Below are 22,874 nucleotides of genomic sequence, written 5' to 3' on the forward strand. Positions count from 1 at the left end.
TCACTACTGCATCTCGTATTGTCCAGCCGCCTTCCTTGTTCAATCATTGAGCAATCGAGGCGGTGATAGAACATCTCTAGATACATCTCAACATTTATGTCTTCAATGTCTCCAATAAATTTATTTATATTTCTGCTTTTACTTTTATGCTCTAGAAGGGGATGTGAAAAGTGAAAACAACACAGAGGTGTCATTTGGAAGGTTTTAATTCTTTTCTGAGTTTGAATTTTGAAGAAGATTATTTCCTTTGAGTTTCTGGGCAAAGAAACTTAACAAATAAAAAATGAGACTAAGAAGATGAATGTATATTAGAGAACTAAAACATGTAGTATTGTGTGGCCGTAGAAATTTTTTACCTTGTTTACATACTTTCCTTTTATCTTGTTTACATTTTTACATTGTTTACATCTTTTATTGATTTTGGTGGTGCACCCAATAGTCCTTTTTAAACACTACAATAGTGTAACATCATACAAATGTTATTATATGTGTAGAAACTTAAATGTCTTGCAAAGGAAAATATTTTTTTTAAGAAATGGGAACATCAAATTACAAAACAGAGAAAACTGCATACTGATATTCGGTAATCTTAATTATAGATTTAGTATTTTTGTCAAATGTTCAAATCAAAAGGCACATAAATAATTTAAGTTTCATCTCATGTAAAAAATAATAGAAATAAGAAATTAGAAATTAATTGATAATGCAGGAAATTCGCTGGTACCCACATGTGTATGAGAGGATATGAGTAATGCTTCCAGATTTCAAAATAGGTAATAGATAGCTCCTATTTGTGTCCGCTCGTAACCATTATCATCCCTAATTGTTATATGAAATTTTAAATTACACAATCACAATATAATAGCTTAAATTCAAAAAATGCACGAGTATAAAGGGTCAATAAATATCATAAACAATTAAAATTTATAGGGTAATTAAAAGAAAAAATGAGTTTATATTTGCTAATTACAAATGACATAAAACTTTAGAGATTTAATAAACTTTTCCCAAAAAATAATTATAACATTATAATTTTACCCCTTCTACCCTTCTTCCAAATTTTGCACATTTATTGTTTCATATTAATAAACAAATGATAAATAAGAGGAGAAACAATAAATGATACATAGAAATTATAAAGCACCTTATTAAAAGGACTAAATAAATCTTATACAATATAACTTATAAATAGGAATTAAAGATATAATAAAATTATTAAATAAAAAGTAGAGTTTGACAAAATAAGAATGCCTGATAATACACATTAAATGATAAATTAAACTAATACTAATTTTTCAAATACATAGACTTTTTTATTATATATATATATATATATATATATAAATTAAATTGAAATAGTATCATTGTATAACAATTTGATCATTAATGATTGGCGGATATTGCTATTTTTTAATGGTGGATATTGTTATTAAATCAAGTTAATCTAATTACTCTTTTTAATATCTGTTCATCAAGAGTATATCTTAGAAATTCTTCCAACTACCAAAAATATAAATAAAATGGTATCATTACTACCACATTTGAACCAAAAAGTATATGTAGAATGAAAATACTCCCAAAATTTAATTTCCAAATGGATTTTATATTTCATTTCCTTTAATTGGAATGAAAATGATAGCATAAATTTAAAGCCATAAAATGGGACAAGATTTGATAAATAGTAGAATTGGCCATTACAATTATGTCTTGGACAAAATTGGCATCACCTCATGGTATAAAAGGTTTGTCTTTTCTAACATCTTCGTACCCTTAACAAAATATGAGTACTATTGAAAAATAAAATAAAAATCACGAGATGTTTGATTATATGAAGAGGAAAAAATATAAATGTACATTATAAAACAAAAACAAAAATAAGGGAAAATTAACTCATTGACCAACGTTAAATCTCATGAAACATGCCATTTATTTCATTCTTATAATCTTATCTTCCTTTAAGTTGGAAATCATAAATATGATCAGCACTTATATATTTATAAGTTGGAAATCATGAAGGTAATCAACTAGTATATATTTACACCCTCTTCAAACTCAAAATTAAAAACAATTTAAAACTTCGATTATCATGACAAATCTAAAAAAGTCAGAGTAATTATACATTTAAGTTTCTCATGTTTTTTTGACTTTTCTAACATCGATTATCACGAAATCATGTTAGTCCTTCTATCTATTTCCGTATGTTAACATTAATAGACTTGCCTACATGTATCATTGAGTAGTAACATCACACATGGCGATTCCACGTCGACAAGTTTTGGCAATTCAACAAAACCACATCATTTTGATTTTTATAAATAAAACAAAAGTGATAAAAGGACGTCATCTTTCTCCTCCTCACAAACTCCAACAAAAAACTCTCATTTCACTCTCTTAAGATAACTATAAGTACCATATTAGTCCCACAAAATTTTAAATCATAAATCAAGTTTCTCTTCACCTCAAATCTTCACCCTAAAAATCAATCTTGTTCACAATAAACATGAACAAATACATTTAAATCAAGGGTGAAAGATTTAAAAAGGTTCTTGGGTTGCTCTTAGTAGTACCATATTACCCTTCATACCACATTACAAAATTTGAATTCCTATAGTTTTGAACACATACAATATAATACAAGCTAGTATCACAAGAGTGGTGAAAGAAAATGAAGATATCACATTACAAATACATGCAATATTGAATGTTTACATAATACTAACTTCACTTTCAAGGCCAACACCCTTTAACGCCAAAACTCCATCTTCACTTCCACTCTACTCTCTCTCCCTTTTACTACACTACACAACATCATTTCTTCTTATATGTTCTCCTAGTTCTTATGAGATAATAAAAACAACACACATATATATATATACACACACGGAAAGTATAACTATTTTTTACTTTGTTAGCTTATTATTCATCATCATTGTTAGAATATATATGAGTGGTATCATATGGGTTCATGTTGTTTTGTATATAGAATCCAATAATGAACATGAAGACTGATATCTCTCTATCACCCATCAAGGAAAAACCCATAAATGGAAACTCTCAATCAACCACAACATTCAAGGACTATGCTAATAACAATGGTAGGGTCTTATCCTTGTGTCTTTTTTGTTTTGTTCAGTTGATGCTATTTTGATTAATATATTTCTTATCAAGAATAGAAGCATAACACTTTTTATGAACGTTTCTGGGGTTCTTTGGACTTGATATTTCTAGTTGTTGTAGGGTATCTGGAGATTATTTTACATGCTTTTCTCCATGATTGAAAATTTTATTTATTATTTATTTAGTTTTTTTTTTTTTGAATTAATCACCCCAATGTTAAGTTTAAACATTTTATTCATTATTGTTGGATACTAGCAATTAATCATACATAAATTTTAACACATGGAATGGACACCAACAATTAATTTTAATAGATAAGCCTTTAAGCATTTGTGATGATTAATTTGTAGATTTATTTTGACTTGTTTGAGAATGTTTGAATTTGTTATCTAGTTGTTTTAATTTATTTACTTGTACATATGGAATGTTTCCTCCTTCTTTGTCCTTCCTTCATAAGTGAATTTCAAGGTAACTTTTATGAATATGAATTGTGTGGTGTAGTATTTTGAAAGGAATGCATCATGTGTAACTCACTTCTTCAAAATATGGCAAAATATTGCTATTATACTTTTGTTTAGGAGTGTGGTTTCAGAAGGAATGAAATGACTTTGAAAATGACTTTGAAATTTTTGCACTTATTTGGGAGTTAGATGAAGAAGAAAAAATATTTTGGAAAAATACTTTGAAATTTTCTCAAACCCTCTAACATTATCCATGTGTCTATTTCCAAAGTTCATCAATTTTAGGTTTTTTGGAGATAAAATGTCAAAATACATAAATATTTTTAATAATATTATATAATTATATGTTATCGTCTATTTCTCATTGATAATTATATTTTTAAAGGAAAAATAAAAAAATATTCTTACATTATCATTAGTTTATCCTCTTGTATCTAAATTTTATCCTAAACAATGAACATAATTGTCTTCCATTTCCCTTCCCTTGTTTCTCCTTCCTAACCCTTTGATCTCTCTCATTCTCTTTCCCCGTAACTCTCAAACAAATAATACGCGTTCAAGCACTCCAATATGTGTTTTTTGATATGTTTTAACATTCATTGTTCCTGAACTATGTGAATTACTTCTAGGAAAACAACAAACAACTCTTACTACAGGTGGATTTGGGTATAATTTTTTATCATAAATAATTTTTATGGACAAAATATAATCTCTAAATATTTCTTAATTATTTTGCTTATAGTTGATCTTGGTATCCACCTGACTCTAGAAATCGGTTTAATCTTCATCTTCAATGGGGCTTCTAATAGTCTCTTCCACATATGTCAAAATGGTGATTCTGCCATCTTCTATGCAAGAGGACCTACCCAAATTTCTCCCTAATGCATTGATTCCTAATCCTATCTTCACTCATTTAACACAATATTCTCATTATGCTATATTGAGTTCATTCTCTTGTTGACATTCTACAATCCCATATAACATTTTGGGTCTTATTTCTATGGGATAAAATTTTCCATATGACACACTTCTATCACATATGAGACCTAGTGCACTTTGCAATTTTATTCACTCCGCTTGAATCCTATGATTGATCTAAGATACTTATATCTAGTGATTTGTGGTATGGTGTGATATGATCTTCAATCTTTACCCCCATAGTAGAGTTTATCCGCCTCTTGCTAAACTTATATTCTTTATACCCTATCTAAAGCTTGTCTTTACATTTCATCTTCCCATTTAATTTTTCTCTCGATTCTCCAAATAGGATAATATTATTTGCAAAATACATACATTATAATACCTGTTCTTGGATATGCTGAGAAAGCACATCCAAGACCAATGTAAACATGTAGAAGATCAATGTATACGCTTGGTGTAGTCCTATCGAAATATGAAAATCTCTTGAGATCTTATCTTATGCTTTCACCCTCGTCGTGACACCATCATACATATCCTTGAATGTACAAATATAGTCCAAACTTCTTACTTGTCTCACATGCCTTCTCCAAATAAACGAAAATCATGTGTAAATACCTTTGATCCTTTCAGTACCTCTCCGTCAATCACCGTATTAAGTATATAGCCTTCTTATTCGACCTTCCCCACATAATTAGGTTTTATGTTGCTGCATTCAATTTATTCACAGATATAGCCTAAAATTGGTTCAAGTGCTTGTTTTCATAATTGGTTGCAACTCCTTATGTAGATATTTTATTGGTGTAAGCTTCATTAGTTCATTTTATTAAAAGCCAGCATCAACCATTTTTTGAACTTGGATTTGTCTCCTATACAGGTAGCAAAGAGGAAGCATTTTTTGATTCTAAGGTCTGGTTAGACTCCGATTGCGACGACGATTTCTATAGTGTAAATGGTGGTAAGGATGTTTTGCAATGCCTTTTCTTTTCTTAGATTTCTTAACAATGTTAATAAGGATATGTTTTGAAATCCTAGAACATCTTAATTTTTTGACATGCTCATTTATGTAATATTATGTTCATATGAATAAGACTTGAAACTTTGCATTTGCGTAGTTAATATTATGTTCTAATGTGAGTTTATGAAGAATACAGAACTGTTGTTAGAATTTGTAGATACTTCATTTTTCTTTTGCTATAAAGTTTCAAGTTTTTCAATTTTTACGACAACTATTCTCGTTTCGAATCAACTTGACATTTGTTTGATTTTATCAGAGTTTACGCCGTCTCGTGGCACCACTCCAGTACACCACACTTTTGTGATTCCTCTTGTCAATAAAAACCCATCTGAAAATGTAGTTCCTTGTTATGATCCTGAATTACCTCCAACAAAAAAGAAAAAGACCTTACTGGATCTTTTTCGCGAAAGTTTCAGAGAAAACCGAGGTGATGATATGGAAAACACTACAGACAATGAAAAGAAAGAATTTAAACAAGTTATAGATGATATTCTTCCTAAATCGGCACATGGTACTCGATACATCTCAAGGGCTAACTCTGCTTGCAGAAGCGAAAAAACCATTGATGATGATCATGTATCGATTCGAGGGAAATCAGTTAAATCTGCGCAGCGCTGCTTTCCGAGCATGGGTTTATGTCGTAGCATTAGTGAGAGGAGGAAGAAAACAAGTCCTGCAATAGCAGCTAATGGATCAATTAACTGAATATCATAATGTACTTCTGTAACATATCCTTGTATAGAACCATGTAGTAATATGAATTTGAAGGAATTTATGCATAAGTGGAAGACATGCTCTATGTCAATATGCAATGAAAATTTTCTTTTGTAATAAATCTTCTTGTATGACTTTATCTTAAGAGTTGTTTTATATAATTAGGTAGTATTATAAGTTTATTTCTAAGGTTGTGTTTGGATGAGAGAGTTAAGAATTCAAGTCAACTTGAAATTTTAAGGAGTTCAATTGCTTGATTGGAATTAAGGATGATAATGGGTCTGGATGGGTCTAGATAGTTCATTATCTGGACTCGTCTCATTGCTTCATTTTTAGACTCAGACCTGCTCCAGACTCGTACTAATACCCGCTGGGTCTGCTACCGACGGGTCCTTGGGTATCCAACAAATCTGCAGGTACCCACAAATTCAAAAAATATTAAAAATAATTCCGAGTAATTTATGCAAATTGTGTCTTTGTTTCTTACGAATCATTATTTAGGTGAGAAAAAAAATATAACATACTTAAAGTTTTAAACACATCTTAAGGTTATTATTTCAATATTCTAATATAAAATTGATTGCGGTAAAAATTGTTCAATCAACAAAATATTGGATTATACATATCAATTAATAATGTAAGATGAGATTTTAATAATATAACATCAATATTTAATAACATAACAATCACATTTATGAATTAACAATATAATATTATTGATTAATAATATAATATCATTGCTCACACCCATCCAATAATGGGTCTTAAAATCTCAGGTCTCAATTATCCGTGAGTCCAAAAATACGGACTCCAATCCACCATATTGCAGACATTTTTTGCAGGTACTCACATTCAACGTTCTCTTGAAAGAGCGTTGTTGAATCCTTAGTTCTCAGCAATCCTAAATACAATCAAACCCTAAAAAACTTAAAGTTTTCCCACATTCACACACTTTCAATAATCTCAAGTTCACTCACTCAAAGCCAAAACTCATTTACTCTCATTCAACCTCAAAATTATTCAACACTAAAAATTATTCACTCATTCAACCTCAAAATCATTCAACTCCGGAACTCATTCACTCATTCAACACTAGAAGTTCACTAATTCAACACTGAACTGAAAGTGAGTTTTCTTTATAAATTTTTGTAGTTTTATATTAAAAAAAAGGCATTCTAGTAATTCTCATGATTTTTATAAACTAAAATAAATACTTCTACTTATTTATGGGTACTACAATCATTTTTATGATTTTATAAAGTTGTTCATGATTATTTTACTCACTTAAGGGTATTTTGCTAATTCCCATATGAAATAAGGTCACTTGGGTTGTTTTCCCTTTTAAAACTTTTGTAATTCCCATGGCTTTTATAAAGTCATGCTGATATCAACAACTCGACTTGCATAAACATTATCGCTTTGTGCATAGGATCGTAGGCATTGCTTTACAGCACCCTCCCACACACTAAGGCCTTTAACATTGTACACAAAAAATATACTACAAATATACGCAAAAAACTTTGAAGGGTTAAAATAGGTATGTTACCACAAGAAAAACGTTTTATTTACCTAGTTGGTTCAAGTGATATATATTTGATTCCCTTTAAGTAATGTATCGAGTTCGAATCTTGTGAATGAAAAAAATATCTACGGGAAGAGTTAGACACATATACCTATAAATATTCTTGAGAATAAATGTGACAAACAAAAAAAGACGTATAAGATATTTCCCAATAACAATCAGCATTAAAATAAAATAACAGCTCTGCCTTATAGTTGTAGAAGACGTTTTATTGAAGCACCAAATATTAGTGGATCCCACGCAACATGAAAGAAAATCTCAAGATTATAATTTTAAGAGTATAGAGATATTTTGATACTTAAATTCAAACTATTACAAAAATATCAAATTAGTAATTTCTAGCATTTTTTATATAATAACTTTTAAAGTTAATTGAAATATTTTTATCATAATCAGAGATATATTCTCCGTAAGAGATAAATTTATTGAAAACAAATGAATTTTTAGATCGATTTTATATTCTATTCCTAATCCAGGTTCAGTTACTTACCAGTGTTTCGTTGGAATTTAATCTATTCGGTTTCGTTTTAATTTCATAAATTAGTTGGTAGTTTCATTTCAGTTTTTCACCTTTATTATCCTATATAAGTAAGAATCAATCATCACACAAATCAAAAACACAAAAACATTATGGCTTTCCTTAGCTTGATGATTAGTTTTGCTCCTTTGACCCTTTATTTCTTACTCTTACCATTTGTACCTCATCAAGTACATGCTTCAAGCCATGCCTCATTTGTTACAAAATATGTTACTAATGATTACTCTAATGTCGGTGGTTTATGCGTCTCTTCGATTATTGTTCATGGATACAAGTGCCAAGAACATATGGTAAGAATTCTTGTCTAAACATGTTTACAAAAAAACATACATTTAATTTGAAATGGTTTTTCACTCAAATATTAAATTTATTTTTTAGGTTACAACCGAAGATGGCTACATTCTTGGGTTGCAAAGGATCCAAGAAGGTCGAGCCGAAGTTAATGGCATTCGAGCTAAGAAGCAACCAGTGATCCTACAACATGGAGTGTTAGTGGTATGTAAATAGTATAGTTATCATATATGTCGTCTCATTACTGTTTTGAGAGTCTCTATAAGGATAAATACAATGTATATCATTAATCTTTTTATAATAATTTAAAATAAATCGATTATAATTAACAAGTAGAAATGGTTATCCTTTAATATATATTCCATCACAATATATACATTTACCCTCTCCATTGTAAGGAGAGTCTCATTGGATTGTTTCTATAGAAATTTCTTAGTTGTTTCAGTGTGAACCTCATTCTATATAAGTTGACAAAAAATATCGAGTTCCATGTATTTCACATATTTATGGCACTCATATCATTTTATTTAATTAAAAAAGTTTGGATGACATTTTAAATAAAAAATTAACATTTACATGCATTTCATTATTTTAGTTAGAAAGTTTTTTCTCATAGACGTGCAATAATCAATCTCGTTCAAACCAAATAAGACTATCATCAGTGAGAAAGCTACTTAATGACTCAAATATTATCTGAATGATATCAATCTAGAAATGTTGACCAACAAAATGTTTGTCTAGTCGAATAAGACCCTACTAGATTCTCAATATCAAGGGTTCGATTCATAGAAACAACATTTGTTAGGAGTGACAATCATAAGCCTGGAAGAATTAGTTCTTTAACCAAAAGTGAGTATACTCTTCATAGTACAAAAAAGAATAATCTAGAAATGATGCATTCACAATATTTTTTGTTTCTTTAAGTGAAAGGAATCGTGACAAACATAAATGGCTCCCATTTAATGAAATTAACCACAAATTAACGGAACAGTTCACATTTAATGAAAATATTCATATCTATCATTAATGTATAATTATTTATTATAAAAAGGATTAATAATTGTATGGTACAGAAACATAAACTTATATCCACACAATTCTTTTCAAAAGTTTACCCTTGTAGGAGCTTATGTGAAATGTCTTTGTCAACCTCAAATGAGATAAATTATTACTAGTATTTCGTTTAAACCATGGGCCTCTAATAATAATGACGTGATAGTGGATACAATTCTCATTTTTATGGAAATCTCAAATTTGATCTCTACCCCAAATGAATTAAACTTTAAAAATTGAACTAGTTAAATGAGTGATCTGAACTTATATTAAATATAATTCATTCTTTAGATTTATGAGTTAACTCAATTATATATGTATGTAGTCATATAAGCGTACACATATATAAACATATATATTTTAAAATTATTATATAAACATACTTTATTTATAATAGTATGTGTTTTGTGTATGTATTTGGTGCAGGATAGTAATTCATGGTTTGTGAATGCTCCAAAGCAGAATCTACCCTTCATTTTGGCTGATAATGGCTATGATGTGTGGATTTCTAACACAAGAGGAACAACATTTACTCGCCGACATGTCTCATTGGACCCATCCAATCGTGTTTGTTTTTTCACCTCTCTTCCAATTTTTGAGATAATCATCATAAAATTATATTATAATTTGATTAATTTGAATGAAATTAATATTTATTTAAGGGACAAATTTTATGTATCACTTTTGAATTATTAGTTAAGGATACATGTTATCAAACAGAGTAAGCATGACACGATGCTAAGATTGTTATTTAGTAACCATAATCATGAGTTCAAATCTTGAAAATAATTTTCTACTAGTAAGTATAAAACTGTATATATCTAGTAGGAACTTAGTGCACGAGATTAGTAATTTTAATTAATTTGCTAATTTTATTTATAAATATGATAGGAATTTTGGAATTGGACTTGGGATGAATTGGTTGCCCATGATCTCCCAGCATTGTTTGACTATGTCTCCAAGGAAACTAGGCAAAAAATTAACTACATTGGTCATTCTCACGTAATGCATCACATTTTATTTATAGATTTATAATGTATATATTGATTGTGTAAGTGTTTTTTATACTGTCAACAAATCCCCACTATTCATATCTTAGCTAGTATTAACTTTCATACAAAAGTATTACAAATCACCATCTTTTAAAAAATTTGATTGGATAATTGTTCCATTTTAACCTAATGTTTGAGAATATTAAACAAAACTATAAGACCTTGTTTTGCAGGGAACTTTAATAGCTTTGACTTCCTTTTCTGAAGGGAAATTAGTTAACCAAGTTAAATCAGCAGTTTTGCTTAGTCCTGTTGCTTATTTAAGCCACATGACCACAGAACTTGGAGTTGTTGCAGCCAGATACTTTCTTGACGAGGTACATAAATCTCGATTGGAATCACATATCCCGAACGATGTCTTATTGCATATCCCAAACCAATCAGAATGAGACACAATTCGGGACAGATGATCCTTGTCCCATAAAACTAGCTTATGTTACTCTCAAATCCTATATTTCATATATGCACATAGGTATACTATGCATTTGCTAATTCAAAGAAAACACTTCTTCTTCCTCGAACAGGTCATTCACCTAATTGGTCTCGCAGAATTTGATCTTCGCTTGTAAGAACACAAAACCTTTCAATATAACATAATAAATTGTCTTCATCGAGCCGACTTTATCAAGTGGGATAAAGACTTGGTTGTTGTTGGATATTATGAATTACGATTCTATATATAGTTTAATTCTCTTTCTACAATTCATTTGTAGGCCACAAGTTAAAGCTATTATTCGGTCTCTATGTGATAGTAATCCTGGGATAAACTGTTATGACTTGTTGAATGCAATAACTGGTCTAAATCCTTAACCAAACTCTTTGATTTTTGTCAATTATTTGATATTAAGCATTGAGCACAATTTTAAAGTATAATAAAGTCCAATTTTTTCTAATATATGTGTAATAATTAAAATATATTCAGGTCCAAATTGTTGTCTCAATTCAACTACTGTTACTAGGTTCTTCAAGAATGAACCACAGTCAACATCAACAAAAAACTTAGTGCACTTTGCTCAAAGTAAGATTTTTCATCTCACTCCTTAATTAAGAAAGGTTTATTATTACACGACAGTTTTTTAAATTGCGGTTGTGCTCGTGATTACGGTTATTGTGATTTTGGTCATTGTATCTGTTGCGATGATGAGGATTGCGACCATTGCGGTGAATTATTTTGTGATTTAAAAACTATTTTTGGATTCGATGCGGCCTGATACGGTCCAAATGCGGTTGCATTACACCCCGATGCGATTACGTTGCAGCCCGATGCAGCCGCATCAGTGTGATTCGGACTCACACTGCAATTGTAGCAGTCACCGCCGCATGCGGCCGCAATTTAAATCATTGTTACAGGTACAACAACAACGGTGTTAAAATGGTCATTAGAGAAATCTTCTTGATTAGTCAAGAAGTATGAAAGAATGATGAATGAGAAAATGGAAAACTCGAAAAAAGAAAGAGAAAGAATAGAAACTTTATTTCTCATTGATTGAATTAGAAAATGATACAATGACTTATATATTGAAAATCAGTAAAACTAACAACCAATTATCTAACAACTAACTATCTCATCAACAATGCTTTAACAGATAGATTTATAATACATTTAGTACTCCTCAAACTCATTATTGGTACAGCTTATTAAACTATTCTATTATGAATTTGCAGCTTTTAGAAATGGGGTTCTAACAAAATTCGACTATGTATTACCAAGTGAAAATTATAGGCATTATGGACAATTATTCCCTCCAAGGTATACCCTTTCCAATATCCCTCATAACATTCCTCTCTTCCTTAGCTATGGTGGCAAAGATGCACTATCAGATGTTACCGATGTTCAGAAATTACTCGATATCCTTAAGTTCCATGATGCTGATAAGCTAAGTGTTCAGTTCATTAAGGAATATGCTCATGCTGATTTTATCATGGCCATCAATGCCAAGGACATTGTTTATAAACATGTTCTTTCATTTTTCAGCCGTCACGCTTAGAAGTTAGAAGTTAGAACTACACCTTTCAATGAATGAATTAAGTTGTAATAATATAAGTTGCATGCCTATTTTTATTACTATAGGTCTTTACTCATTCAGATTCACATAAGTTATGGAAGTTGAGTGATGTTCAATCACATAACTAATGTAGTATTTTATGTGATTTGGTTTCTTATAAAAATGGCTATAATTATGAATCATGAATCTATTGCATTGTGTATATATATGGCCTTAACTATCTAACATAAAAACAAATGGAGAAACTATATATATATATATATATAAAATCCAATCTTACAATACAGTAAAATAATAATAAAATGTAGTACAACCTAAATTACAAGTAGTGTAAACAATAACATCTCCCTCAAATGTCAAAGAGGGTGCAAAAGTGACCATGAACTTTTAGTAAATAGATTGATTTGTAAAAGTAATAGATCCATTTATTAAATTGTATAAGATTTAGCTTATTTAATTTCTATTTTTTTAACATTAAGATTCTATTTGAAGTTCAGAGAAAAGAATCACATTTTATATTGGCTTTAATATTAAGATTTTGTTGCCTTATCCAATGGAGGGGTTTTTTAAAATCTCATTTTCCTGAATTCCTCTAATTAAAATGACCGTAATCGCTTCTCAACTCGAAAGGAAAGGAATATGTAGCACGAATCATAACATCATCATCGAATTTATTTTAAAATATATCTAAACACATCATTATATTTAAAGAATTGCTAAAGAATCGAAATCTTTAATTTTTAATATATTGAAGAAAAAAAAATACTTTTCACTTAATTTTGTCATTTAGAAAGTGAGCACATGGACCCTTATTTAGATGGATAAGGTGATTACCAAACCCATATCATAATGAAAGATAGTAAATAAATAAGTAAAAAATAAATAGAATATATAAAATAGAAAGAAAAAATAATGAATGGAATTAAAAGGGCCTTTCCAGCCAAAGATTTTCAACACTGCAATTTAAAACCTAAAGTATTGTGGCAATTGCCATTGTGGACTGCAATTTAAAACCACATTTGGTCTCTGATTTATAAATGTTGATTTGGTTATTTGGTTATTTGGTTCAAATGTTTAAATATATATTTCATTGAAATAAGTGTACTTGGTCAAATTTTTAATGGTGCCACTTACTTTCATGATACACTTTCTTGAAAGTTCTTATAAGAAAAACATTTGAATATGTGAGAACGGTTTAAGAAAATAGGTTACGAAATTTGTGCCCACTAAATCTCATAAAAACACTTAAGAAATTTAGAAGAAAATTTAACATCATCTAAGTAAACTTTACCACATTCTTCTAAGTATAAGAAATGAGGAAAATATATATGTCGGTACGGTGTAAAAGATTTTTATATTATTAACTATTTATATTTTATCATTATTGATCTAATTTGTATCTATTTTGATAAACTTGATCCAAATTGTATAATTACTTATAAAAAAAATGATATATGATATATTAATAATGGAAGAAACATTATCTAATAGATATTAAAAAATATATGAATAGCTTTAAGTTTGCAATGATCAATGTGTTCAGTTGGTATATCTTTTCTTTATATACAATGTGTTGATAGATACTAACATATTAGTCAACTTGTATTCTTATTGGTTGAGTACAAATGTCATATATAATTTAGGAATTCTTTTTAATACTGTAACATTCTTGAGTGGATGCATGTTGATGAGTTTCATTTGTATTTTTAAACCCAAGAATTATCGAATTATTCCTGATATATTATGTAGTTGTTTGAGGGGAAAAAAGGGTATTGAGTAGAATATAGAATAGAATGCATAATAATGTTATTAGGATTAATATATCATTCTATTCTATTCATATTTGTTGTTATTAGGAATAATATTCATATGAATTCATTATTGAAGGCCATTAACCTTATCACATGCTCTTCACTCTATTATTACCTATCTACATTTTTTATAAATCCTCTTAAAGAAAGATTTTTTAATATCATTTATATTTTTAACATATTTACTTTTTCTTACATAGTATAAATAATATTTTATGGCAGGATATCGAAAATATCTATTAAAAAAAGAAGCTTTCAAACTTTCCATAATTTGTTTGGATTGAATTCAATATAATATTATTTTCCAAAAAAAGTTTTCTCTGAATATATTCTTTTTTTAATGGCAGAATTTGAAAAAACACAAGAACAACCAAAATTTTGAACCATATGAGAAAAAGATAGACCTAAAGTCACTGAAATAATGATTGCATTAAGAAAAATGAGAAGTTTGGGATTTAGAAAATCTTTGTATCTTCCTTTTACAGCTTTTTTTATCATTCTGATATGCTTCTTTCAGTATCATAATTCTGGAGTGCAAGTTGAAAAAGGTGTCAAGCTTTCATCAACTGTAAGCATTACTTTGTTGATTATTATTCTTCATTTCATTTTTATTTTAATATTTGGCATCACTGCTTACATAGAAATATAACAGCTTTTTTTTTTTGTTAATTATCATTCTAAAAAAATAACATTATGATATCATCTGATCCATATAGCTGATATCATGTTCTTGTTGTTTGATGAAAATGATGTCAGATATTTCAAACTTGTTGTATTAGGTTTAGTTAATTCACATGACAATTCCCCTTGTAACAAAATAAACCTAACAATTCATCTTAAGTGCAAAGATCGGAAGGAAATCAACAACATCGATAAAGTAAACACTATTAAATGTTATAGGCAGATATACATTCAATAATACTTACTTCACTCGATATTGTTGGATGTATGACTCAGAGATTCAACAATCCTAAAAACTAAAGAAAGTTGTCAAAAAAAATGATTAATTTTTGGCCATTAAATAGGAGTATATTATATTTGCTAAACTTTCAAAATGATTGTGAGATTCTCCATAACTTTTTTCTCATAATAATTACTTTGATAACAGTATCATTCACAAAAGCAAGAATTGTCACAAGTGCTAAGAAGAGCAACAATGGCAGATAGATCAGTTATACTAACAATGGTAAATGAATCATGGGCAAGACCTGGATCAATCCTTGAAGTGTTTCTACAAAGCTTCAAATCTGGCATAGGAACACATAGATTATTGAATCATTTGGTAATAATAGCCATGGATATTCAAGCTTATAATTATTGCAAGTCTTTGCATTCTCATTGCATTCACCCTTCTACCTTAGCATATGTTTCTGCCACCAAAAAAGAATACATCATGAATCCAAATCATAATATAACCAGTAAGAGAAGAATCAACTTTTTGTTACAAGTGCTGCAATTGGGTTATAGCATAATTTTCACGGTATGTATTCTTCATAACTTTTTTTATTGAGTATACATATTAGTTTCTAACAATGTTTTAAAGTGTGATAGTGGCTATTGTGATTGAAGTTATTGTAATTGTGGTGATGTGAATTGTGGTCATTATGGTGTGAATTTTTTTGTTATTAAAAAAAATGTTTTCAATTGGATGTGGTCTAATGCGGCCAAAATGCGTCCCGATACATTTAAGCTGCGGTCTCATGTGGCTGCATTATTTATGTTATTCATTTAGTGTTAAATTGTGAGTGTTGTCAGTGTCACTACAACCACAATTTGAAACAATGGTATCTCACACCCTATTTATGTTATTCATTTAGTCTATGGCAAAGACAAACTTGAATTACTTTTGTCAATCTCAAGAAAGATTGTGTAATTTCGATAATGTAAGAAGTGAAGAAAGTATACAAAGTAGTTGACGAGACTCGTAGTTTACTTTATTAATCGAGATGGACTTAGCTATATTCACTTTTTCTATTTAATCCAAACTAGATTCTGGATTTAGTTCAACACCTCTTTTGTAAATAAAATCTCCTTAATTTTTACAAATTGGTGTACAGATCCGAAACTCTGTATTTCTTTACCTACTAAAAAGATGACTAGTTGATATTTTGTTGTATTGGGTAGACACCCTTATGCTAAGTTTAATACATTCTTTCTTTATCAAAAAAAAAAGAATTGATTATTAATGAAGTTGAATTGCATGGGGCTAAATATGTTGCAGGATGCAGATATACTATGGCTTAGAAATCCATTTCCAAAGTTCAGTCCATCAAATCATGAACTCTCAATTTCATGTAATTACTCAAGAGTTGATGCAAATGGAAAAGGAAGAGTTATTAATGTAGAAGATGGAGGAATCTTCTTCTTGAAATCAAATACCTTATCAGTTGAATTCTTCAAGTACTTGAAATTGAACACAGTTCTATATCCAAACTCTTATGCTTCAGAGTCCTTTTGTACAACTTTAATGGAAAATGAAGATGCAATTGTGGCTTATGGAGTGCGTATAAAGTATGTAGAAACAGCTTCTTTTGGTGGGTTTTGTAAGCTAAGTAATGAAATGTTGAAGAATGCTTATACTATTCATGCAAATTGTTGTGGAAATCTCACAAGCAAAGTTCATGATATGAAGAATGTTCTTGATGATTGGAACAACATGAGAGAGCATGCATCAAAGGATAATACATCATACAAAAATGCTTTAAGGTGGCCTCAGAAGTGCATTAGACAAAAATCTACTTAGAACCACATAACATTGACGTAATGGTAAGGTTAATATCTCGTGACCAATTGATCATTGGTTCAAGTTCTAGAAACAGTATTTGTTCTTGTAGGATAAGACTGCATACATTTATCTTTCTCGAAGCCCATTAGCTGAGAGTCTCGTGCATTGAGCTATCCTTATACTCAAATGTCCATGTTTTAGTGAGATGTTAAGCATCTATTGATACTTTACTACATGTGTAAAACCATTTTTATTAGTATTGTTTAGTTTTAACTACTTTTTATCATTTGTTTTGGTCTATAAATTGTGAAATCTCATCCCTTATCAATATACTCTACACAAATATGAACTTATGTTGTTGTTAAAAAAGATAAAAAGAAAGATTTTGGATAGAAAAAAAATTGTGAGGAGAATAAATTTTATGAGTTGTTTAGTAGAAGTAACATATAAAAGAAGTTGAAGATAAAGAAATGAAGTTTTTCAATATGGAATGATTAGATCCTTAAAAGAAGATTAAGTTATAAATAAACTAAGATTATTGTAATGAATGAACATATATTCACCCCTCCACCACACTTTTCCTCTCATTGTAGGGAAAAAACAAAAGTGGGTGGACCTACCACTTTCTCATGACTAAGCATTTTAGTCAAGGAAAACTTAGATGCTGATAAAATCATACTTATTCTAGTTCCAATGAGTTTCAAGAATTTATATGTTGAGATGAAACAAAAAACTAAAAATAGGCTAAGTTATTAATAATAATTATCAGTGAATTCGGTAATTCAAATACAATTCTCTTATTTTTGATACAAAATTATCATTTGATTCCCCTTAAACCAATTTGTGGTTCTTTTATGAACTAGTTCCTTTTAAGGAACAAATCAAATTTAATTTTTACCTATAGTTTGGTAAAATAAAAAAATAATAATTGATAATGTACACTTATTAATATCAATGAGTTACAATAAACAAGAAATACTTTTACACTTTGGTATTTTTAGTATGGTGAAACAAAAGTTGATCCAAAAGTATAAGAAGTAGCACTAAAAACGATTGTGTAGAGAGCTACAGAAACCCTATTGAATTTACGCATAGTATACCTGAATTTGACATGTAACGTTGGAGATCTAAACTGAGAAAATGATGCAAGTTAGTGAAATATATAATATATGTTACTAGCATTTGTTTCAAATTGTAGAAGGCATTTGTTGGTGCAAATCACACTATGCGTAAGTAATATATTGGAAGTAATAAGGTGGAAGTAATAAGGTGGTCTGATGATGAAGAAGATGATCTTTAAGGAATGGAGTGCAACAAGGTAGTTTAATGGTTAGGGTAAAGGAGGTTGAGGGCGGAGTCTCATTCACAACAAAATACTAACATACTAATATAATAATTGCTGATAAAAAAATGTAGTTATATTAGAATCCTATTTGGGTCGAATCATGTAGATTAAGCCGTATTGAAGTGCTTCTAATTCAAAAATAATCATAATGGTCACTAGGAGTTCAATTCCATTAACCACAAAACACCTTCTAATTCAAAGTTTTTACTTAAAGAATAAAATTGGGAGATATTTGAAATGATTCTTTGTTTTGTAAGGTAATAAATATATATATTTAAAATTGTTTTAAGGAAAATTTGACTACAATGCTTTTTTTTTTTAATTATTAATTCATGATCATTTATGATTTTACAGCACATAATAATACTTTAATTTTCAAGTGACCCAATATGTTTTGAAATAATCTAATATATTACCTAATCCAAAACTATGTTAAAAAAACAGAAGAGGAAATCTAGTTGTTAAGGATATGGTTATCCAATACCTTGTTCTGAAGCATTAGATGGTTGCCACATAAACCAAACCACATCATTTCCCATGTCATCATAAACTAACAACAAAAACAATAACAATTTTAAACAAAAACAATTTCAGTTTCAGTTTCAGGTAACAAAAAAAACATGGAAACCTTAATGCAACTCCAATCTCTTGTTCTTGTTAAAACTCCAAAATCTAAACCTTATTTTTCTGCTTTTCTTTCAAAGCCATCACTCTTATTTTACAACAATGCCACTTCAGCATCAGCTTTTAGTTCATTATCAATAGGTTGTGTTAGATCCAAAGCAAAGGTACATCAAAACCTGGGACTTGGAGCTATACATGCATCCTCAGAGGTTGCAAACCAAACAACAAATGCTGCACCAACATGGATTCTTGAGCCAGTTGGTTAGTTTTTTTATAGGCCAACATTTTATTTTTATTATGTTCACAGCCGACTCGGGATAAAGACTTGATTGTTGTTATATGGTCAAGGGGAGAGGGTGAGAGTGCGCTTTTGAACCTAGGTGCTCACTCTTTATGTCCATTGGTTAGTTGCATCTTCTGCTAATATAATCATATGTAGAAGCTAGAAAATGATAATTGAGAAATTTGTTGAGCTATGTATCTTTTTTTTGAGATTGGGGTATGTTAGGGTCATGAATCCTTGATATACTACAAGATGTTTTAGGACATGCCTAATAGAGGATGGAGGAGCCAATGCTTTAAATTATGGTTGTGATCGAGATTGCAGTTACTGTAATTGTGGTTGTTGCAATACAGGTTGTGCTGATTATGGTTGAATTATTTTGTGATTAAAAATTTGAATTTAGTACCTCTATTTTCACTTTGAAGTCCTAAGATTGAAACTTTACTGAACATGTTTGGTATTTGATAGGAGATGGTGATACAAAGCACATAGGCTTCAAGGTTGAGATGCCAGGTGCATATGAAATTGCTTCTGTAAGTAAAATTAGCATCGATGGAATTTTCTGTAGCCAAGTATGCATGCTTCTGATTTACTAACTTGATTTGGCCATTATTTAGAGCGACGTAACTGTCGGCCGTGTTCCGGACAAAGCTGATCTGGTTATCCCAGTTGCTACAGGTATAAAGTTCCAGTTAATCGATTATACTGTATTTTCTCTCGTTATTTTTCCTACAACTACGAGCATATATCCGATTTAATATGGCAGAATCACATAAATCTAAGTACAAGAACCACTCTTATGGGTCATGATAATTGACACAAAATGAACTATTTTCTCTTTTAGCCTATTTGGTTTCCTTGAGTTTCCACTAACATCATCTCATTTACATTTTGAAGTATCCGGGGCTCATGCGCGCATTCAGAAGAAACAGGGGAGTCTTCTTGTGACAGATTTAGATAGCACCAATGGTACCTTCGTCGATGAGAAGCGGCTGCGACCTGGAGTAGTTGCTACTGTATCTGCTGGGAGTTTTATTACATTTGGTACCTACTCTAACACCTTCCTATTCATTCATTTTGATCCCTTTTCTGTTGCCAATGTCATGTTAAATTGTTTTCTCATGTGAATATTTAGATTTATACCCTCAAGGCTCAACTTGTAGTAGTATCTTATAACTATACCTTCAAACTCAAAACCAACATAATTATACTTATAGCTTCTTTGTTTGCGGTTGTAAGGCTACACACATTTACTCTCCCAAGATTTCACTAAGTGAGAGTCTCGTACACAATTTTATGCTGACATTTTAATTGCGAACTTCCGGGCTGTTGAGATAAAAATTTAAACTGTTATTTAAGAGTCAGATACAGAAACTATCACAAGGTATACAGTAAATTTAGCAGCTAATTGTCCAGATACATAAACTATTTCAAGGTTGGTTTAGCTACAGCTGCACCTACATTGTTAGATTGAGTGTTTTAAACTGTGGTCGTAATTGCAATTGATTATGATTACCATTGTGGTCATTGCGGCCGCTGCTGTGTGAATTTTTTTGTGATTAAAAAATGTTTTTCAATTCGATGCAGCATGTATGACCGAAATGCAATCTGATATGACAACATCAATGTGATTCAGTATCACATCATAATTGCAGTGTGATTTGGTTGTGACAGTCACCATAACCACAATATTACAGATTAGATTGCCTAATGTAGTCAGCAATATGTTATTAAGAATCGTAGCTATTTTAATTGCCACCCATGTATTATTCCTATGTTATTGCATTTGGTAAGTTTGCAAGTTGGGTTATGGAAGGAAGGAAGAAAAAATGAAAACTTGAGAATCATCTCAGAGTTATATTTCATGGCTCTAAAATATTATTTCTCTCTTCCTTATCTTGACAAACTCAACTCGCAAACAGATCTTAAAGGTTTATTTGCAAGTTGGGGTGGTTTGGAAGTATTTCATGGCTCCCAAACTATTATTTTTTTCCCATTTTTCTCCAAAATTCAACTCGCAAATATATCATGTATCGGTGAGTATTTATAGATGCCTTAGGCATCTCAAGTTGTATATGATGCAATGGGTATTTATAGCATTGAAATTTCAACTTGTTGAAACTAAAATTCATAAAAACTATGTTTTTAAATGTTAAATGTGCATGGGAAAATGTGGTGAACCTAATAATATTGGATCTCCAAATAATATTGAAGAAGTTCACAAATTAAAGGTTTTGGAATAAATGACTAAACCATGCAATATATGTTAATGTTCTTTGTACATCATTTGCAGGAGATACCCATTTGGCTATGTTTCGTGTTTCAAAGGTTGAAAAAGTAGAGTCTGCAGATACAATTCAAGAAACCCAAAGTGGACTTGATACTGATATCAAATCTGATAATAATACTCAAACAAATTGAACTTTTGTATGTTTTATTCTAAAATAAATGAAGGAGATTAACATTTTTATATTTTTGTCCATGTAAATTATTTTTTGGTTTAATTCTGTCATCTTGATTTTTATTTTAGTTTTTATATATATGTGAGAAAAGTGATGTGATACTATAAGAATTTTTTATATTGTCGGTTAATATGCCATCAATCATGTGTTAATAGATAATTGAATTTAGTATGGGGAATCTGAGAAATGAATAGAAGAAAATAAAAAAAATATAGATAGAACTCCTTAGATATTGGATTATGTAATACATATGAATGATGCATTGAAAGCAAAAAATAATATTAAACTATGTATGTTTTTAATGTGTAGCAACAAACAAACAAAAAGTATGATTTTTCATTGAAAAATGATTGCATTTTGTTATTTTTGAGAATTATATATCTACTCTACCTTATGCTATAAATCATTCAACTCTAGGCTAGAAAGATTTGCAGGAGATAATAAGATGAAAACCAAGCATTAGCTAAGATGAAAACCAACTCTTCCTTATGTTTTTGATGAAGCCAGGAACAAGTCTATATCGGGTCAGAAACTTAGCCTTGATGCAGCTAGAATTTGTCTTGACCGAGTCAGAATGTTGGTCATGATCAAGGAATATGTTGCATCAATCATACACTTGACTGAGAGTTTTGGTGCATCAACCATGCACTTGGCTCGTGTTCCTGACCGAGGAGTTGTGGCGCTATGGCGCATCTGGCATGCACTTGACCGAGGAATGTGGTGCATCACACACACATGATATTGGCACATCAAGATAGGCCAAATTGGCGCATCAGTAGCATCACTTTTGGCGAATCAATTTTCTATCTCCTTGGGCAACCATACGATATCTTCTAGAAGAATGAGTTATAGTAGAGCATTTTATTTAGACATG

General features: G+C 30.0%; 4 protein-coding genes across 6 annotated transcripts; all 4 read left to right on the forward strand.

Moving 5' to 3' along the window:
- LOC109358776 (uncharacterized protein At3g27210-like) lies at positions 2,900–6,465 on the forward strand. 2 transcript variants are annotated; one of them, XM_019603214.1, is made up of 3 exons: positions 2,900–3,095; positions 5,374–5,454; positions 5,771–6,465. In XM_019603214.1, the coding sequence occupies exons 1-3, from the start codon at positions 2,993–2,995 to the stop codon at positions 6,217–6,219; spliced, it is 633 nt and encodes a 210-aa protein (XP_019458759.1). In that variant the 5' UTR covers positions 2,900–2,992; the 3' UTR covers positions 6,220–6,465. The 2 variants fall into 2 exon arrangements, with proteins under 2 accessions (XP_019458759.1, XP_019458760.1); XM_019603215.1 differs by having other exon boundaries at positions 2,900–3,047.
- Positions 8,441–12,734, forward strand: LOC109358063 (triacylglycerol lipase 2-like). Its single transcript, XM_019602130.1, has 9 exons — positions 8,441–8,638; positions 8,727–8,843; positions 10,119–10,259; positions 10,584–10,694; positions 10,918–11,061; positions 11,269–11,309; positions 11,458–11,540; positions 11,667–11,762; positions 12,410–12,734. Exons 1-9 carry the CDS (start codon positions 8,441–8,443, stop codon positions 12,730–12,732), a joined length of 1,254 nt encoding a protein of 417 aa, XP_019457675.1. The 3' UTR covers positions 12,733–12,734.
- Positions 14,946–17,307, forward strand: LOC109358774 (uncharacterized protein At4g15970-like). Of its 2 annotated transcripts, none has more exons than XM_019603211.1 (3): positions 14,946–15,129; positions 15,670–15,843; positions 16,783–17,307. In XM_019603211.1, the coding sequence occupies exons 1-3, from the start codon at positions 14,983–14,985 to the stop codon at positions 17,302–17,304; spliced, it is 843 nt and encodes a 280-aa protein (XP_019458756.1). In that variant the 5' UTR covers positions 14,946–14,982; the 3' UTR covers positions 17,305–17,307. The 2 variants fall into 2 exon arrangements, with proteins under 2 accessions (XP_019458756.1, XP_019458755.1); XM_019603210.1 differs by having other exon boundaries at positions 14,949–15,129; positions 15,670–16,041.
- On the forward strand, positions 19,203–22,040 carry LOC109358775. Its single transcript, XM_019603212.1, has 5 exons — positions 19,203–19,516; positions 20,007–20,071; positions 20,156–20,216; positions 20,436–20,582; positions 21,832–22,040. The coding sequence occupies exons 1-5, from the start codon at positions 19,252–19,254 to the stop codon at positions 21,957–21,959; spliced, it is 666 nt and encodes a 221-aa protein (XP_019458757.1). The 5' UTR covers positions 19,203–19,251; the 3' UTR covers positions 21,960–22,040.

Source organism: Lupinus angustifolius, chromosome LG10 (genome assembly GCF_001865875.1).
Source record: "Lupinus angustifolius cultivar Tanjil chromosome LG10, LupAngTanjil_v1.0, whole genome shotgun sequence".
Classification (NCBI taxonomy): domain Eukaryota; kingdom Viridiplantae; phylum Streptophyta; class Magnoliopsida; order Fabales; family Fabaceae; genus Lupinus; species Lupinus angustifolius.

Coding starts and splice junctions, on each gene's coding strand:
- LOC109358063 (XM_019602130.1), top strand. CDS start 8,441: ATGGCTTTCCTTAGCTTGATGATTAGTTTTGCTCCTTTGACCCTTTAT. Junction 10,260..10,583: donor CATTGGACCCATCCAATCGT/GTTTGTTTTTTC, acceptor TAAATATGATAG/GAATTTTGGAATTGGACTTG. Junction 10,695..10,917: donor ACTACATTGGTCATTCTCAC/GTAATGCATCAC, acceptor CTTGTTTTGCAG/GGAACTTTAATAGCTTTGAC.
- LOC109358776 (XM_019603214.1), top strand. CDS start 2,993: ATGAACATGAAGACTGATATCTCTCTATCACCCATCAAGGAAAAACCC. Junction 3,096..5,373: donor GGACTATGCTAATAACAATG/GTAGGGTCTTAT, acceptor TCTCCTATACAG/GTAGCAAAGAGGAAGCATTT. Junction 5,455..5,770: donor TTTCTATAGTGTAAATGGTG/GTAAGGATGTTT, acceptor TGATTTTATCAG/AGTTTACGCCGTCTCGTGGC.
- LOC109358775 (XM_019603212.1), top strand. CDS start 19,252: ATGGAAACCTTAATGCAACTCCAATCTCTTGTTCTTGTTAAAACTCCA. Junction 20,072..20,155: donor GTGCATATGAAATTGCTTCT/GTAAGTAAAATT, acceptor GCCATTATTTAG/AGCGACGTAACTGTCGGCCG. Junction 20,217..20,435: donor GGTTATCCCAGTTGCTACAG/GTATAAAGTTCC, acceptor TACATTTTGAAG/TATCCGGGGCTCATGCGCGC.
- LOC109358774 (XM_019603210.1), top strand. CDS start 14,983: ATGATTGCATTAAGAAAAATGAGAAGTTTGGGATTTAGAAAATCTTTG. Junction 15,130..15,669: donor GTGTCAAGCTTTCATCAACT/GTAAGCATTACT, acceptor CTTTGATAACAG/TATCATTCACAAAAGCAAGA. Junction 16,042..16,782: donor GTTATAGCATAATTTTCACG/GTATGTATTCTT, acceptor AATATGTTGCAG/GATGCAGATATACTATGGCT.